A 13,819-nucleotide genomic window follows, 5' to 3' on the forward strand; every position below is an offset into this window, starting at 1 on the left:
AATGTCACATTTGATAAAGACTTAATCAACTCTGGTCTTTCATGTTTATGAGTGGAAAAAATCAATATCATAAAATTATTGATTTCTCCCCAAATTAATCTGTAAATTCAATGCAACTTCTGTCAAGAGCATGCAAGTTTTTAATGGAACTTAACAATCTGATTCTATTATTATATGGGAGAACATAAGATCATTTAAAATAAAATAATGGGTAACTATCCCTATTAGTTGATAAGACCAATAGTAAGGCTATAAAATAAACAGAATATAATGTTTTCTTTGGGATGGACAAACTGACTCATGAAACAAAGAAGAAAGCCCCAACAGAATATATAGAAACTTAGTATGACAAACCTAGCATTTTGAACCTGTAGTGAAAAGATTTAGTAATTTTTTTAAGAGAAAGAGAGAGAGAGAGAGAGAGAGAGAGAGAGTTTTAATATTTATTTTTTAGTTTTCGGCAGACACAACATCTTTGTTTGTATGTGGTGCTGAGGATCAAACCCGGGCCGCACGCATGCCAGTCAAGTGTGCTACCGTTTGAGCCACATCCCCAGCCCTCAATAATTTTTATTAAAGCATTTAGATATGCATATAGAATAAAATTAAATTTGGCCTGTTTTACCAAACAAGAAATAAGCTTTTGTGATATTCAAAAACCCAAATATGATAAACAAAACATTCAAATATCTAGAAGATAAAACTTTCCAGACCTCATGGGAAAGGATTTCTTAAATAAGACACAACAGCTTAAATTATAAAGGAGATTGATAAGTTTGACCACATTGCAATTAAAAAGATCAATACATAAAAAATATAAAATGATGAGGCAACCTCAGATGGGGAGAAGTCATTTGCAACGCACAATCATGAATTAATAATATCCAGAGTTTATGAAGAACACCTCCAAATCAATAAGAAAAGAGTAGATGAATTGAAAAAAATAAGTGAAGGATGTGAAAAGGTAATTCACAGAAGAGGAATCTAATGGTAAATAAACACATGAAAGATGCTCATCTAGGTAGTCACATATAGAGCATAGATTTTACTGTTTGTAATAGAGACATAACATAATAGTGACATAGATAAGATAGAAATTTATGTCTCCCACAAATACAAGGCTTGGTTTGTTATTCTGTCATCCAGAGGGTGGTGCCCTTGTCTTTGTGGTCCAAGATGGCTACATTTCCATCTACATTTCAGTTGGTGGAAAGTAGGAAAGAAGGAAGGGAAGGCGTGCTGGACACAACCTCAAAGTTGCACACATTATTTTTCACAACCCACATACCTCACCTAGCTGCAGGAAGCCTGGAAAACATATTTAGTCCTTATTCTTAAGTAGTTCTTTGTCCAGCTGAAAATTGAATTTTCTATCACTATAGAGAAAAGAAAGTTTTGCAGAGCAGTCTAACACATCAGGCAAATAAAAGATTTAAACACTTGTTGAGAACAAGTGTTGGCAGTGATGTGAAACTGAGAGGGTCTTTTCCTTTACAGTGCTAGGGATCTAACCTAGTATGTGCTAGGCAAATGATCTACCTTGGAACTACATCCCCAGCCCCCAAAGATTATTATATGTCTCTTTTGGAAGACATAGTTCAGAAATCAAAGTGGCAGTATCAAGTAAAGTTGAGAATGTGCATACCCTTTGAGGTAAGAATGTGCATATCCTATGAGGAAGCTTTTTTTTTTTTTTTTAAATCAGGTATTGAACCTTGGGGTGATCAACCACTGAGCCATATCCCCAGCCCTTTTTTTATTTTGAGGCAGGGTCTTGCTAGTTTGCTGAGGTTCTCACTAAGTTAATGAAGCTGACTTTGAACCTGCAAACCTCCTTGTATATAGTATAAGGAAACTCTTGCTCATGTACACAAATGGACATTTATAAGAATAAGTATTTTGTATTGAATTATTGAAATAACTGGAAATTTTTAGTCATGTGGTGAAATTCTATACAGGAGTAAAATGAATGAAGTAGAATTATATGCATCATCAACAGATCTCTCTCTCCACTTCCCTCCTGACGCAGTCGGGCTGGGCAAAATAACCCGGAGGTGACAAGCAACTTGAAGGTTGAAGCGGAACTGCTTTATTGCAGGGAAACTTAGCGGGAACTGAGCGGGAACTTAAAGTAGCGGGCACCCAAAGTAGCAGGAGCCGCTTTATTGCGGTACAGCAGAAGTATATATACCTCACTGATTACACACAGCTTGTCTCAATTAGCATCATCTAGATACAGTAGTCATCCAATAAGGAATCCTCATCATCTTAATGGCTCAGTGGCATTGCCTCACAAATTTCTCCTCCTGGCAAACTGCCAGGCACCATCTTGACTTGGTTTCGGCCCTCAACACCCTCCTTTCTTTTTTTTTTCCTGGTACTGAAGTTTGAACCAAGGCCCTTGCACATACTAAGGCAAGTGCTCTACCACTGAGCTACATCTCAACCCATGAATGGATAAATTTTACAAATATAATGTTAAGGCACAAAAGCCAGTTGTAGAAAGATGTATAGTATAAATTTTATATAAACTTATATAAAGTTTAAAAACATGTCAAGTGCTTCAATATATTTTTATAGAAAGGTATATACCGTGAAAAGGTATGGGGGGGCAGCTATGATCAATAGCATTTCTTTTTTCCTGCCCAATTTCTGAACCAATTAAGAAATCAAAGAGTCAGCAGATGAAAACTAAAATATCATCTTAATTATTGATAAAGGGCAGATTGAATTCTGTGTCTTAATATGAGAATGAGAATTAGAACAGTCTTGCTAACTCTATACTGCTAACCAGAACAGTTTAACTGTGGGAAAGTTTGCAGACCAAACTTGCCCTCTCCTGTCCCCTAGGTTACTGGCTCCCACTAATCCCAGAGAAAGGAAAGGAGAAACTAAATCTCTTATCTTTAGGACATATTATTTGACATATGCACTCAATTCAGAACCCTGAATAAACAGCTGTCACTTATTAGCCAGGAGTGAAACAAGATCCAGGAGTCCTTAAGGAAAATTTCTCCTTATGGAAACTGAAGGAATGGGGAAGAAGAATTCTAACACATGTAAGAGTTTAAAAACATTCATGGGGATGGTCAGAACTGAATTTCAGCATAGTCAGTACATTCTTAAACTCCAGTGTGTATCAGAATCACTTGGAGGGCATGTTCAAAGAAACGGGACCCCCAACCCCAGTTTTTGATTCAGTAGGTCTGGGATGGGGCCCAGGAATTGGCATAAAAAATTGGCATAAAAAATTCCCAAATGATGTAGATGCTATTTATTAGAGGACCACATTTTGAGAAACACTGCCTTAAAGTGAGGGAAGGAAAAGAAATGGTATCAAGAAAAGCTAGGCAGAAAGAAACAATATCATCTGCAGTGCTTTATTTCTTAACCTGAGTGTTGGGCATGAGAGTGTTATTATTTTCCATATTACTTCTTAATCAAAGTAAAGAAATATTTCCACAGAAAAATGTAATGATGAAATGTGTAACACTCTGGAAATTACTGCCTCAATACTTGTGAATCAGCTAATAATTGAGTTGGGAGGAGTAACATGCTAAATTCAGACTAATTTAAAATAGGAAGGTTAAAGTACATTTTGATAAGCTAAATGATTACTAATATAGAACAACCATTGTTAAGACTTGTTACAATTTATTGGAATTCCTAAATTGTACATACTAAGATTAATCATTTTTTTAATATTTATTTTTTAGTTATAGGTGGACACAATGTCTTTATTTTACATTTATGTGGTGCTGAGGATCGAACCCAGTGCCTCACGCATGCTAGGTGAGCACCCTACCTCTGAGCCGCAATTCCAGCCCCAGATTAATCATTTTTAATTACAAATATTTTGTCACATTTTCCCAATAAGTTACGCAGTTTAACATCCAAAAACCTACTCTTAAAACATTTACAGTTTTATTTTATTTTATATATAATTTATATTTCATATGAAATTTAGCAGTTTGCAACCTCAGAACCAGAGAATATGCTTTTCTTTTAATTTTCTGAAAATGCCTCCTTTTTTTTTTAATCTCCAATTTGATCTGGTGAAGAATTTGTATTTCTGACTACTAGTCTTTTAAAACTCCCCTTACCTTAATGATTCAATTATGAAATACATAAATATTGTTAAGGTATGTAAATAATTGTTTAAAATATTTTCCTTTAAAAAATATTTATTTTTAGTTGTAGTTTGACACAATACTTTTTGAAAATTTTATTTATTTATTTATTTTTAATCTTTTATTGATTTTTTTTTTAAAGAGAGAGTGAGAGAGGAGAGAGAGAATTTTTAATATTTATTTTTCAGTTCTCGGCGGACATAACATCTTTGTTGGTATGTGGTGCTGAGGATCGAACCCAGGTCGCACGCATACCAGGCCAGCGCGCTACCGCTTGAGACACATCCCCAGCCCCTGATTTTTTTAAATACAGGACAACAGTGGAAAGCATTACCATTCTTATTACACATATAGGACACAATTTTTCATATCTCTGTATATAAAGTATTTCAAGCCAATTTATGCCTTTATACATGTACTTTGCTTTTTTTTTTGCATTACAATTCTTAATACACACATATACCACAATTTTTATGGTGCTATAGATCGAACCCAGGGCCGTGCATGTGCTAGGCAATCACTCTACCGCTGAGCCACAACCCCAGCCCCTAAAATATTTTCATTTTAAATATTCTGTGCTGTTGAATTTAAAGAATAATTTTGTCTATCAATTTACTCATTCATAAAGAATTTAACTTTTAGGTGTATTTGTATAAGCAAATGATGGTCATTTGCATGGGAATAAAAAAATCAAGTTCTTTGTAGGCATGTATGGTATTCCAACATTCCAACAGCATTCTATCAACCCCAAGTGGCCACAGGTCAAGTTTTTTGATTAAGTAACAAATATGTGATTCAGTGCTAGAGAGCATCTAGTTAGATACTCATTCTCACTCTTATTCGATAGGAATCTAATAAATACCATCCACCTTTCTAAAAACATGTATTACAGAAAGTGACAGAAGCTTTAAAATATTTATACCCTATAGCTCAGAAATTCCACTGGTCCAAGCAAATTATCTAAAATGCCAACAGATTTTGGCAAATAGCATTACTTAAAATAAGGGTAAATATCACAATGGATGTGAGATTAGTCAAATTACTTTTTGGTTATTGTGCCATGTTATGGATTATTATACCATTATTATTTTATATGAGTTATTATACCATAAAATAATATCTTTAGCAATTCTTTTTTTAAAGTTATTAAATGAAAAAATTTAAGATATGATTTAATGTGAAAGTTGCATATGAATACTGTGTATAAATCATGCATATTTGTTGCATTGTATTTGTAGTAAGGTTTCAACTGTATGCATAAAAAGTGACTAAAAGATTATCTTTTGATGATGGAATTATATGTGATTTCATTTTTATTCTTTATACTTTTCTGAATTTAAGAAAATACACAATAAGAACTTTGTTTTAAAAAGACTCTTCTTGCAAAATAAATCTAGTATAATGCAATATTAAAGCTCAGTCTACACATATTTTCTGATTTTTCAGCTCCAGTTTTCAATAAAATGCATCTGATTATCTAAGAGCAATTGAAAATATATTTAAATAGTAACATAGCTTAAAGCTATCTTTTATTCCATTATTCTGAATTTCTGGTTATTTTTATAAAGGAATTTTTTCTCAAAGTGATGAATTTCATATTTAATTTACAGCCTTCATTTTTAAATTTTGCTAGCCTCATCCAATTTAAGATTTTATTGGACCCTTTCTTAAATAACCTTTTAAATATTTTATTGTGCAGGTTGATTGCCTAATGCAGTGTTTCTTAACTATTTTTTTCTTTATCACTTCCCTAAGGAGCCTTTTTAGACATATTTTCCTTAATCACCTGCCACACCATGAAATTTTAATATCTGTTCATGTATCGCATGTATATCCATCCTTTATATGTAAAAAGTAAGTTCCCTTTAAGAACCAGTTTTTGCCCCTTTGGGAGCAATATTGCCCACTTTGAGAATACATAGTCTAATGGAACATGTTATAGGAAAATATTATTTTAACTTTTGCAGTGAATCTCAAAGCCCACGTTTTGTTTTTATAGCTGCCTGCCTCTCAAACATCACATGGTGACCACTCCGACACTCCTACTGTGGGGAGAGAAAGATGCATTTATGGAGGTTGAGATGGCTGAAGTCACAAAAATTTATGTTAAAAACTATTTCAGATTAACTATTTTGTCAGAAGCCAGTCATTGGCTTCAGCAAGACCAACCTGATATAGTGAACAAACTGATATGGACATTTCTAAAAGAAGAAACAAGAAAAAAAGACTGACTTTATCTTCTATGAGGGATCTGTAATGAAATCTAAATATTTTTAAAAATTTGTTTTCAACTTCATTATGTTTTATTAGGGGAAAACCCTGTTTTAATATGCTTTATCATAAATAAATATTCTGATAAATGGTATTGAAAAAAATTGAGAATGTGTGAACGAGTATTATAATGTTTATTTCCATCCATCATATTTTGCACAGAAAAGTGTCTGCCTTAAATTGTATATATATGTACAAAAAGGATGTTGGGAAAAATGGCTCAGTTTGAATTCCATGCTTTCTTTACCCTGTTAACATATGGTGCCTTTACAAATATTAAAGTTTAGCTGTGCCATATTAAAAGGAAAATCTGCAATGGTATGAATTTTAATTTTATTGTTCAAAAGTTCTTTTTACTATTTTTTAGTCATTAAAAATTCTATTATCAAATCTTTGGGATTTATAGTAATTCTATGAGTGTGTCGGTAAATAATATGATTGCATTCTGAAAATTGGCCATAAGTACTATTGATATTTGAAAGAGTAAATCATATTGTAAAACGTACTTCTCAGATTAAAGGTGAGAGATTTAGAAAAGGTATCAAAATGTCCTTTTGCTCCATTCACTGCTACAAGAAATGAGTACTGTGCTTTTTATGTGCTTTAGAATCTGTGCTTGACAGGGCAGGGATTTGTTTTCAACTGATAGATACTCAGAGTCTATAATAAAGGCCTAGTACACTGCAAGCACTCAAATATTTGCTTGATGGATAGACACAATAATTCCCCCTTATCCATAGAGACACATTTTAAGACCCCCTCAGTGAAGGCCTGAAAGTTGGGACAAGAACAATCCCTATAGAATTATGTTTTTTCCCTCTTAATTAAGCCCTTACCATATATTATTCCTATAACTTTTTCAGTTTGAGGTGTGGCTGCAAAATTAGCATTAATTTCTTTTTCATTCTTTCCATTTTCACAGAAGATTCACTCTTATTATAGATCATAGCAAATTCAGCATATTTTTTTCTTTCCCTTAAGTCAAGAACTTTCACTTTTCACTTAAAGAAAGCATTTTATGGTTTCTCTTTGGCGTATCCAAATTTCCATCGTCACTAATCTTGCACTATGGGGCCATTACTAAGTAAAATGTAGTGCTATCAAGTAAAAGAAAGTTTACTTGAACATTGCCATTTCAGGACAGCTGACTGATAATCAAGAAGGCTACTAAGTGACTGGTGGGTAGAAGGGTTGTCAGCCTGGATGTGCCACACAAAGGGATGATTCACATCCCTGGTGGGATGAAGTTGAACAGTGCAAGGTTTCATGACACTATTCACACTGCTACACAACTTAAAATTTATGAATTGTTTCTGAAATTTTTCATTTAATATTTTCAAACTGTGGTTGACCATGGGTAACTGGAACTGCAGAAAAGAAGGAGGGTATTATATCAGATACAATTCTGGCACTGTGGGAATACCATAAGAGAAAGATGACAAGATAACATGGAACTTTCCTCTAAGATGTTTACACACAATGCAATTAAATTAACTAGAGCTTAAAGAGTAGAAATGAACATTGCAGATAAGAGTGAGAAGCGTTACAGAATAGAGACCAATATCTACTCGTGGGAGTGCTACTCATTCTCTTGGGTTGTTGTCTTTTGATGCAGGAGACAACTGGTAACATTGCCAAATCATGGCACCTTAAAGACTATACTATGTTCCCAAATAAGCCCTAAATTGGTGAAAGGAATATTTCCCTCATAAGCATAGTTCTGACAGTGACAGAAAAAGGTAGACTATCCCTAAGAATTCTTATTGTACCATAGCAACTTGTATTAACCATAAAAGCTTTTGTTGTTGTTGTTTCATGCAGAGGATTGAGCCATTAAACCCAGGGCCTCATACATACTAAGCAAATGCTCCACTACTGAGCTATATCCCCAGCCTTTTTTCATTTTTTTTTTTAATTGTGAGACAAGGTCTCTGAGTTTTCAGCTGGCTTTAAACTTACAATCTTCTTGCTTCAGCCTCTCAAGCAGCTGGGATTACAGATGTGTGCCACCAAACCTGGCTTAAAAACTCAATTCTTCTGCTGCTTCTTCCTCCTCTTCCTTATTTATTTATTTACTTATCTATCTATCTATCTATCTATCTAATTATTTTGGTACAGGGGATTGAACCCAGGGGACCTTAACCACTGAGCCACATTCTAGCCTATTTTATTATTATTGGTTTTTTTTTTCTTTTAAATTTGAATCAGGGTCTTGCTAAATTGCTGACACTGGCTTTGAACCTACATCCTGTCTCAGCCTCCAGAATTTCTGGGATTACAGGCTTGCACCATCACACTCAGCTTCAGTTGTTTATATATTACAATGGTACCTGATAAAAACATTGCAAGGTAGGGAATTGTAATTAGGATAGAGGACATAGCTCAGTGACAAAAAGCTTGCCTAGGATATCCAAAGCCCAGAGTTAATCCCCAGCACTGCTTTAAATTAAAAAAAAAAAAGGAAAAATGTTGTAATTAATATTTATTCAAAAAGGGAAAAAGTTGTAATTAACATTTATTCCAGTAAATATATATCTTTAATAGGTATATAATTTATACATAAATGTCAGAAATTATTATGTGAAAACAATTGAAGCATATATGTCAAAAGCAGGATATTTGCAAAAATACAAAATGGTTGTCATGAAGCAAGAATATTTTAAGTTTAAAGCCAGGCTGGGCAACTCAGAGACCTTGTCTCACAATTAAAAAAAAAAAATGCACATCATTAATTCTCCTGTTACATTTATCATCTTTGATTTTTTCTGATTTTAAAGGTTACACATAATTTCTTCTTAATCCACAGTTTCCTCTAAGAGTTCTGGTTACATGCGAACAAGAAGAACATTTGAATGTGAAGAAGGGGTCTCTGCAAGAACACACTCTCATATCCAGTTTAATAAGGGATTTACTAGTCCAAATCCCTAGTTTACTTAGAAGTCTGTCTGTAGCTTGGAGGTTTATGGACTCTCAGATGGAAGTATGGGAGATGAGTGTTGCCCAGGAAATGAATAAGTCCTCATATCTTTCAGTGGAACAAACCCTGCTTCATGCAGGAGATGTGCATTAACATGTGGTGCTGGACTTCCATCATCCTCATGGGGACTGTACTGGTGCCAGTGCAAGTGTCCTGTACCACTTTTCTCTTCAACTTCCTCTGGTCAGTGGCTTGGCCATCCTGTTCAACTGGTCAAATCCACCAAGAATTGAAGAAGAAAACTGATGAAACCAGTCCTCAAATTCTTGTTTCTGGTCATGTTCTTTTTCACTGGGTTCATGATTAAAGTAAAAAGGGAAAAGGGACCTGTGATAGACCCAACTTGATCTTTTCTTAAAATTGGGCATCTCGCCACAAAGCCATGAAAAGATAATTTCGGCTTTACCATAAATTACTGCAAATTCTGAACCTGCTTGGAATGCCTGCCCGTGCCTTGAACTCACCCATGCCTGGTTCTCTGACCAGATAGCAGCCCTCTCTGAAACCTTAGTTAGCCTCACAAATCTTGGCCTTCCCTGGCCAGACAAGGACCCTTCTGAGGCTCTAAGGATCCTCATAAATTCTGATGTTGGGGCCAGCAAAAAAATGTAAACTACCATTTATGTGATGCTCGTCAGAGTTCTGTTATCTGTAACCCCCCTTTGTGTAACTTTCTGGGCTATAAAGCTGGGCTGCAGGAAAGCGGCTGCTGCTGTCTTGTTCCCGCCATTTTGGGAGGGAGAGGCAGCCTACCTGGCTGGTCGAAATAATAAGCTTGCTTTAATTTGATTTTAATTGGAGTCAGTGGTCTTTTCTTGTGTCCTAGTCTAACACCTGATTTGAGTTTCCCATCTTCATTACAGCCACACTCTATTATCTTTGAAGCAATCACCTTTTTTGTGGCATCCTTACCCTCCATGGTCTCTAAGTTGAAACTCACAGGTCCCAATGTCAGGGAAACTCCTCCTGTCAACATAGCTGGTGCTTGTGACCCAAGAAGACCCCAATCCCAGGAGTAATACCAGAAATGAAATCCTGGAGCAAGTGACAACCAGAAGGAAGATCTTGATTTTCCCAAAATGAGTGTGTACCAATTACTTTTGTCTAGTCACTTTGGCTGGTGTGGTGGGGGGGCAAGGTACCAGGAATTGAACTCAGGGAGACTTAACCACTGAGCCACATCCACAGCTCTTTTTATTATTTTATTTTGATACAGGGTCTTACTAAGTTGTTCAGGGCCTTGCTAAGTTACAGAGGCTGGCTTTGAACTTGCAATCCTCTTGCCTCAGCCTTCCAAGCCGCTAGGACTATAGGCATGAGCCCCATGCCCCACTTGTCTAGTCCCTTTTAAACTAGGAGCCTTTTCTTCGGGTGTCTCCAGGTAGCTGGTGCTGCTCAGGTACCCAAACACCAGTACACAGTAACCTGGACCTGGCCAAGGTTTACAGGCTTCCAGGCCAGTATGTTGACCCTGAGTCAATCCTTCACCAGGATACAAGTTGAGTTTATGCATATTTATATCCCAAACGTGGAAGGGAAAAAAAGTCTCTTGTTTTTGCCAGTATAGTACCTATTATCATGGCAAATGCTTTGGGATGTCCTTGACAGACCACACTTGAGAAGACTGTAGACTGATGGTTTCTGCAGGTAAACTTCAACTACCCATGGAAGCTGATTTTTTTTGGAATTTACAAAAGTTATCCAGAAATTGAAAATAAATTGGGATAATAATGATAACCAATTGGATGAATGTACTGCAATTGCAGTTGCCTCAAAAGAAAGGAAGCAGACGTGTGTAGGCACTTGCCTGTAATCACAGCAATTCAGGAGGCTGAGGCAGGAAGATCATAAGTTTGAGGTCATAAGTTTTGAAACTTAGCAAGACCCTATCTCAAAATAAAAAATAAAAAAGGGCTGGGGATATAGCTCAGTGGTAAAGTACCTCTGGGTTCAATGCCCAGTACCAAATTAAAAAAAAAAAAAAACAGTAGAAGGAAGATCAGAATTGAAGAGTTTTCAAGTTATTTAAAACTCCCAGTTTCAGAGTTCTTGAAACAAATTTTGCTGTCTTTGACTGATGTAATGATGGCACCACAGACTTCAGAGAATATGTGATAGGTCTATTCTGTACAATCCTGCCAATAATGAAAATATTCTGAAAATATCACATAAGCTTTTTGATCTTGATGAGAATGGTTTCGTAACAGAACAGCAATTCATTGTTATACTTCAGGCAGCTTTTAGAGTGCCAGATCATAATGTTTCCAGACTCTTTTAGGAACTAGATGGAAAGAACTCTGCACACAATTTATACAAGACCTTTAGGAAATTTTTCCTGAAGCATCAGCATGTGCCAAGTTATTTAATTCATACCTAGACCTCCAGGAAGTCTATATATATTCATCTCCATAAGAAGTACAATCTTAATGACTACATTCAAATGTTCCACTCAGCCCTGAAAAATGTGAAAGTACCTTTTAGGTAGAAGATATGATTGAAATCAAAATTATCCTTTAGAAAAAAACTCAATAATTTTTACTCTAAGAAGCATGAACACTTAATTATAATATTTAAAATATGCCTGAGGAATATTTTGATTGGGTTTTTAATCAGACCTATTTCTCTTCTTTGTTAAAGTAACATTTTCTGGGCCATGTACCTGTAGTCCCAGCTACCCAGAAGACTGAGCTAGCTGAAACAGGAAGATTATTTTGCAATATAGCAAGACCTTGACTCAAAAGGTCTCAATTTGACCTAAATGTAGAAAAGTAAGTAATCTAGTCACAAACCTTGTTCACCCTGCAAGGTTCAAATAAGTGCCTTGTTTAATGCTAAATTATAGCCAGAGAAACATTATAGACCATTGTCTCTCCCTCTCTTTTTCAGGAGAAATATCTCCTTGGAAATTCTAGTGGCAGTAAATAAATACATCAAATTATCATTTGTAGTTCCTTAAAAAAATACTAGATATAAATACCTCTTTGCTCTTCATAAAGTAGCCCAAAACAAAATATTAATAACCATCAGGACAATAAAATATTGGGAATATACTGAAACAGTTACATAGGGTAGAATAGCCAGCTTCCTGTCACTGAAAAAACACCTGAGATATACAACTTGTAAGGAGGAAAGGTTTATTTTGGCTGACAGTTTCAAGGGTTTTAGTCCATGGTCGCTTGGCCCTGTTGCTTTGGGTCTGTGATGGCACAGTGCATCACGGTGGGAGCCTGTGGAGAAAGAAGCTGTTGGCCTCATGGTAGCCAGTAAGCACGAGTGAGATAGGATGGGTCCAGGGTCCCAATATGTGCTCCAAGGGAATGCACCTGGTAGTCTAACTTCCTTTCTCTAGGCTCCATCTCTTAAAGGTGATACTACTTCCCAAATCTAGCAAATGAGCTAGAGAACAAGCCATTAAGCTTGGGCCTTTAGGGAACATTCCAGATCCTAACCATAGCCATGAAATGGCTCCCTTGGCCTTTTTAAGTATGAAAGTGATTGTTTAGAATGAGAAAAGAAATCACAACAAATCACAATTTCTGGAAAGCTATTAATATCATAAACATAGGATTTTCTTTTTTTCTCTTGTGTGTGTGTGTGTGTGTGTGTGTGTGTGTGTGCGCGCGCGCGCGCGCGCGCGCGCGCGTGCGCACGCACACACTCACGCTCGCCCATGCACATGTGCACTGGAACAGAACCCAGGGTCTTGGACATGGTAGTGTTCTACCACTGAGCCACATCCCCAGTCCATAAACATAGGTTATAGCTACAGGAATTATTAAAAATTCTTTTTTGTATAATTCTCCTCAAAACACCGGAAATGTTCATAATTACATGTTCTGCATTACTGAGAATATTCCTTTTGTTCTGACTACTCACCAGTGAGAACTAAAGCTTCTACTGACCCATCTATTTTCACTACCTGTTGTTATAATACATCTTCACATAGTGATATGACTTGAGGACTTACCTTTTCATGTCACCATTTGGGAGGAATCAACAAAGTAATCATGGAAACCATTCTTATACCAGGATAGGGAGCAACAACCTATCTAGATATGGAAGTGGATATGAACCAATAAATATGCTAACCTAAACTCCTATATTCTCAGCTTAGTTTCATTGTGGTTGAGTCCCAAAAATGTCTGCAGCCACTCAGGACTACTAGATATGAGGCAACATTTGGGCAAGGGAAATGACACAAAATCTGGACCAGTAGAGGTCAAAATCTCTTAATTTTATAAGTTTAACAAAAACATATCCAAGTAAACACATTTATAGGGACCCTATCAGAGACTTGTAAGGGGCTTTTGGGAGAGAGACCCCCTAAAACTCAAACTTTATTAGCTTCTTGGTACTTTCAGTAGAAAGGAAGAAGAGATGAATGGGGAAAACGTAGAGATGGGGGAAGCAGGAAAGGGAAAGAAAAAAATTAAATATATTT

At 35.9% G+C, this 13,819-nt stretch overlaps 1 protein-coding gene and 1 pseudogene across 3 annotated transcripts in view; both read left to right on the forward strand.

Moving 5' to 3' along the window:
- The window catches only part of Ephx4 (epoxide hydrolase 4), a 41,680-nt gene extending 34,592 nt beyond the window's left edge, over positions 1–7,088 (forward strand). For 2 of the 3 annotated variants that reach the window (XM_005327735.5, XM_040288989.2), the window contains exon 7: positions 6,130–7,088. In XM_005327735.5, the coding sequence (XP_005327792.1) occupies positions 6,130–6,361 (232 nt within the window). In that variant the 3' untranslated portion in view covers positions 6,362–7,088. Of the gene's footprint in view, positions 1–3,716; positions 3,793–6,129 lie in introns of all 3 variants that reach the window. The other variant, XM_040288988.2, reaches the window with a different exon arrangement.
- Positions 7,089–7,754: 666 nt separating this feature from the next.
- On the forward strand, positions 7,755–11,805 carry LOC101967105 (lysophosphatidylcholine acyltransferase 2B-like; annotated as a pseudogene).
- Positions 11,806–13,819: the final 2,014 nt, after the last annotated feature.

This window comes from Ictidomys tridecemlineatus, chromosome 11 (genome assembly GCF_052094955.1).
Source record: "Ictidomys tridecemlineatus isolate mIctTri1 chromosome 11, mIctTri1.hap1, whole genome shotgun sequence".
In the NCBI taxonomy this organism is placed as follows: Eukaryota; Metazoa; Chordata; class Mammalia; order Rodentia; family Sciuridae; genus Ictidomys; species Ictidomys tridecemlineatus.